A 5,000-nucleotide genomic window follows, 5' to 3' on the forward strand; every position below is an offset into this window, starting at 1 on the left:
TCATCATCATCATCATCATCATCATCATCATCATCATCATCATCATCATCATCATCATCATCATCATCATCATCATCATCATCATCATCATCATCATCATCATCATCATCATCATCATCATCATCATCATCATCATCGCCACCACGCACCTCAACCCTTCAATCATTCCAACGACTCTTCATCACCCATCATCACCACCACCACTCGTCACAACTGCAACCCATCGCCGTGGTTGACGGGCCAGGTTCCTGACGTACGGCGATATGCCCCTCGAGCACCATCTCGACATCATCGAGCGGGATGTTCTTCAGCACTTCAGCGCACAGGAAAAGCCAACAGGTGTGGCAGTGGCTGTCGTTGTTGTCATTTTGGCGCTGGTGGTGGTGCTGTCTTTGCGTGCATTGCATGCTCAGCACCCAGTCACATTCGCTGACAATCCACCATTCCTATCACCACCACCGCCGCTATCACCGCCATTATAACCATCACCACACCACTGCTCCCCCTCCCCACCCCCTCTACAGCCGAGCTGTTGACGCGGCCGTGGACAGCGCCGCAGCAGCACCACATCCACTGCGCGCACGACCCCAACGCCGGCGACACCCAGACGAAGATGAGCGTGTCCTTCCTGACACCCGAGGCGACGGGTCTGTACGAGTCGTTTGTGTACCGCATGCTGTCGTCGCTGCTGCTTGACTCTGCCAGCTCGCCCTTCTACCAGGCGCTCATCGACAGCGGGCTCGCGCCGGTACGCCGTGCTGTATCGTGCATTGTAGTGCTGTGTGATGTGCTGTGTGATGACGCTGTGTGTGTGTGTGTGTGTGTGTGTGTGTGTGTGTGTGTGTGTGCTGTGTGGCATGCGTGAGAGCGTGCGCTTTTTGTTTGTGTGTGCGCGTTGCTGATCCCACCAGCTCATGGCTCCACCACGTTCCCCCCCCCCGCTGCCAACAGGAGTACAGCCCCAACACGGGCCTCGACATGCACACTCCACAGGCATCCTTCTCCGTGGGAGTGCAGGTGTGTGTGATTGACATTGTATGTTGGTGTGTGTTTGCCTCGTTGTATGGGAGCTGCTGCCACCCAATGTTTTGCTTTCCATTCCTTCTCACCCAAGCCCATGCATGCTCTTTCGCCTTCCACCACCACCACCACCACCACTACCACTACTGTCACCACCACCACTACTGTCACCACCACCACCACACACCACCGTGGTCGTATTCATCAGGGCATCCGGGAGAGCGCTGTTGATGATGTGCGAACGGCGATTGACGCGACGCTCCAGCGCTACACAAACGATCCGTTCGACGACCAGGTCACGCTCACTTGCGGTGGTGGTGATGAAGTGGGGGGGGGTGATGGTGGGGGTGTGCTCGCTGTACCGTGTGGTGCTGCTGTTGTGTCAACCACCGCTGTGCCCGTGGTCACGCCGTTCTCGCACCACATCATATTCACATCACGTTCACACTCATACCCCGGCTCATGCCCACCACCCCTGTGGACACATCACATCCCGATCCCCATGCGATGGTGACGGCAGATGGTGCAAGCGCTGCTGCACCAGATTGAAGTACGACAGCGGGCAGTGTCGGCCAACTTTGGGCTGCACCTCGTCACCAACGTCGTCTCCGGATGGAACCACGGCCGTGAGTCAACCCATATCGTCGTCGTCGTCGTCGTGGTGGTGGTGGTGGTTGCGATCGCGTGGTGGCGGTGGTCGTCGTCGTGTGAACAGCTTGAGTGTTGTGATGTGCGCTTGCTGCTGTTCAGCTGTTTGTTTGTTCATGCATGCTTCCACTCACGCGTGTATTCACATGCCTCCTCTTCCTTTGGTCTGCCCCACCACACAAACACAAACACAAACACAAACACCTCGCAACTACCATCACCACCACCCTTTCTTCCTCCCACCTCAGTTGACCCGCTGGACATGCTTGAGATCAAGCCGATCATTGAGCGCTTCCGTCGCGAGTACAGCCAGGACCCCATGCTCTTCCAGAAGATTATTCGCCGCGACTTTGTTGAAAATCCGCACCGCCTTGAAGTGGTCATGACGCCATCCAAGTCCTACCAGGAAGACCTGGATGCGAAGGAGAAGGAGAAACTAAACGCGTTTGTCTCCAAACTGAAGCCAGCGGATGTGGACGCCATCTACGACCGCAACCTTGAACTCCTCGCCTCCCAGCAGAAGGAGCGGGTAAGTGATGATGGGACGCGTTGTGTGTGCACGTGTTTGTGTTTGTAACGTATTTGGGTGTTTGTAGTGTTTGTGCGGATGCGTGAGAGAAACAATCGTGAGCACGATCTCTCTCGATCTCTCTCTCTCTCGCAAGCATGCACGACAATTCATCACTGTAATTCTCACGTTGCACTCATCACCCTGTTTCCTCTGTACCACCATCGCCATCACAGGATGTCTCGTGTCTGCCAACGCTGCACGTGGAGGACATTAACAGGTCTGGCACGTATTACGACCCCACCATCACCTCGTCGCAGCCATTCGACCTCTACACAAACGTGCAGGTATGTGTGTGTGTGTTTGTTTGTCTGTATATGTGTGTATGTATGCATGTGTCTCTGTGATTTGTCACCACCACACGACTTGCTTCCCTGCTCCAGCCTCCTCCTCCTCTCCTCCTCCTCCTCCTCCTCCTCCTCCTCCTCCTCCTCCTCCTCCTCCTCCTCCTCACCACCACCACCGCCGCCACCACCGCCGCCCCTTGTGTGTGCACGTGACTGCCAGCCAACGAACGGCGTGTGCTACACTCGCGCGTTCTTTGACGGCGCCGGCCTCTCATATGAGGACCAGCTCTTCCTTCCCCTCTTCAACCAAATGCTCACAACGTACGCAACGGCAGTGCTTGGTGCAATGCTCGTGTCGTGGCGTGCGTGTGGCGTGTGGCGTGTGGTGTATTGTGTATTGTGTATTGTGTATTGTGTATTGTGTATTGTGTATGTGGTGTGGTGTGTGTGCGTGTGGGGGTGTATTTTTCATATGTGTGCATCGTTCGTGTCGCTGTTTGAAACTGTTGCCGTACAATGCTCATTTCACCACTCAACGACATGTCCTTCACACACCCTTTCTTTCTCTCTCTCTCACCACCACCACCACCGCCATCACCACCATCACCATCACCACGACCACTGCTACCGCTATCATCAGGGCTGGTGTTGGCGATATTTCGTACAAGGAGTTTCCCCAGAAGGTCCAGAACTGCATGGACGGATTGTCCGCGTCCTGTGTTGTTTCCCAGGACTTTTTCAACCCAGACAAGTTCACACACGTCAGTCGGTGCCGTGCACTCGCGCTTTTTGTTTGTGCGCACCTGCTACGAATGCTGTTCTCCATGTGCACATGTTCGCTCACTTCAGTCATGCACCCATCCTTACCACCCATCAACACACCACCACGACTGCAGGGCGTGAATGTGTCGTCGCTGTGCCTGTCAGAGCACGCTGGCGACGCATTTTCGCTGTGGCAGCGGCTGCTGGTTGAGGCCCGGCTCGACGACCACCACCACCTCCGAAACATCATTCGCATGGCAGCGGTGCGACCATAGTGGTGGTGGTCGTGGTGGTGGTCGTGTTGGTGGTGGTGGTGGTTGTGGTGGTGGTGAACTGTGGTTGCTTGCATGCTCTCGGGACACTGTTGCTGTTGATGCCATCCAATTTCACATCACCTCATCACCATCGCACACACACACACACACATACACACACACACACACACACACACACACACACACACACACACACACACACACACACACACACACACACACACACACACACACACAATGTAGGCGCTGTCGCTGCCCGTGCACCACTTCAGGGTGACGGTGTTTGGGTGTGTGGATCCACAGCAACCATCGTCAGAGGCATACGACACACGGAAGAGGATCGAGCACTTGCTCGGGCTGCTGTACGCGTCGCCATCTGCACCACAGCCCCACGATACCCCAGGCACCAGTCACGCACCTGCCGCCACGGCCACCACCACCACCACAGCCGCCACATCGACGACCAAGGCTGCACTTCAGCCGTTCCCACAGCAGCAGCAGCAGCAGCAGCAGCAGCAACATCATCTTGTCGAGGAGGCGCTTGGGGATGTGCCGGGGAAGGAGATACAGTCGCCCGCGCAGATGTATGGCCGCGGGAAACACAGCGTCATGTGGCGGGGCCTGGCGCAGCGCCCGCGCTCGCGCCGCCTCCCCCAGTCTGCCATTGACCGGCTGCTGCTTGGGCCGGACCTTGACACGCTACGCGCCATCTTGCCACGCAAGCGCCCCGCCTCCGCTCGCAGTAGCACTGCCTCGCCAGCACACAACAACAGCAACAGCAGCACGCGTCGAGGGCGATCACAGCGGCCCCGGCTGGTGATGATGAGCGTGGACGACTACCGCGCCAAGTCGCCCTCCGTCGTCGTGTCCATGTCACCGCCCCGCACGTCTCACTCGCCATCACCGCCGCCGCAACAAGAATCCTCGCACCGGCTATCACTGCCAAGAGAGGCATCATCGACCTCACGACACTCGTCGCTGTCATCGTCACGGTGCGCCTCTCCATCAGAGGAGCGCGAGTGCCGGTGGCCGCACGTGCCGCTCTGCCAACACCTCGCAGCGGCGATCCAGGAGTGGGCGCTACTGCATGCGCCAACCACCCACGATGATGATGATGATGATGATGTCTTCTCTGCGGCGAAGTACGCTGCGAGTCAGATGCATGAGCAGGAGGAGCTGCTTGCGCTGGGAACAGAACGCGATCTGTCACCGGAGTGTCGCTCGCTCGCGCCGTTCATGCATGAAGCCTTTGCCAGCGGTGATCACAGGCGCATTCTGCGAGCCTTTGATCGCCTCTTGTGCTTCATCACCATTGACGATGTGCAGTGGTTTCTTGGCATGCAACACACCCAGGGTACCGTCTCGGGCTTGCCGCCCCCGTGCTGGTGTGTACTGTGAGCATGTGTGTGTGCGTGCGTGTGTGTGTGTGTGTGTGTGTGT

The 5,000-nt window shown here is 57.2% G+C and overlaps 1 protein-coding gene across 1 annotated transcript in view; it reads left to right on the forward strand.

The window, feature by feature from the left end:
• The window catches only part of PTSG_12754 (uncharacterized protein), a 17,376-nt gene that overhangs the window by 4,947 nt on the left and 7,429 nt on the right, over positions 1–5,000 (forward strand). Inside the window, exons 7-17 of the mRNA XM_004990303.1 lie at positions 245–339; positions 525–748; positions 952–1,017; positions 1,229–1,315; positions 1,541–1,646; positions 1,917–2,197; positions 2,413–2,523; positions 2,744–2,844; positions 3,164–3,284; positions 3,420–3,548; positions 3,804–4,945. Coding sequence (XP_004990360.1) covers positions 245–339; positions 525–748; positions 952–1,017; positions 1,229–1,315; positions 1,541–1,646; positions 1,917–2,197; positions 2,413–2,523; positions 2,744–2,844; positions 3,164–3,284; positions 3,420–3,548; positions 3,804–4,945 — 2,463 coding nt within the window. The remainder of the gene's footprint in view (positions 1–244; positions 340–524; positions 749–951; positions 1,018–1,228; positions 1,316–1,540; positions 1,647–1,916; positions 2,198–2,412; positions 2,524–2,743; positions 2,845–3,163; positions 3,285–3,419; positions 3,549–3,803; positions 4,946–5,000) is intronic.

Source organism: Salpingoeca rosetta (genome assembly GCF_000188695.1).
Source record: "Salpingoeca rosetta unplaced genomic scaffold supercont1.24, whole genome shotgun sequence".
NCBI classification, from domain to species: Eukaryota; class Choanoflagellata; order Craspedida; family Salpingoecidae; genus Salpingoeca; species Salpingoeca rosetta.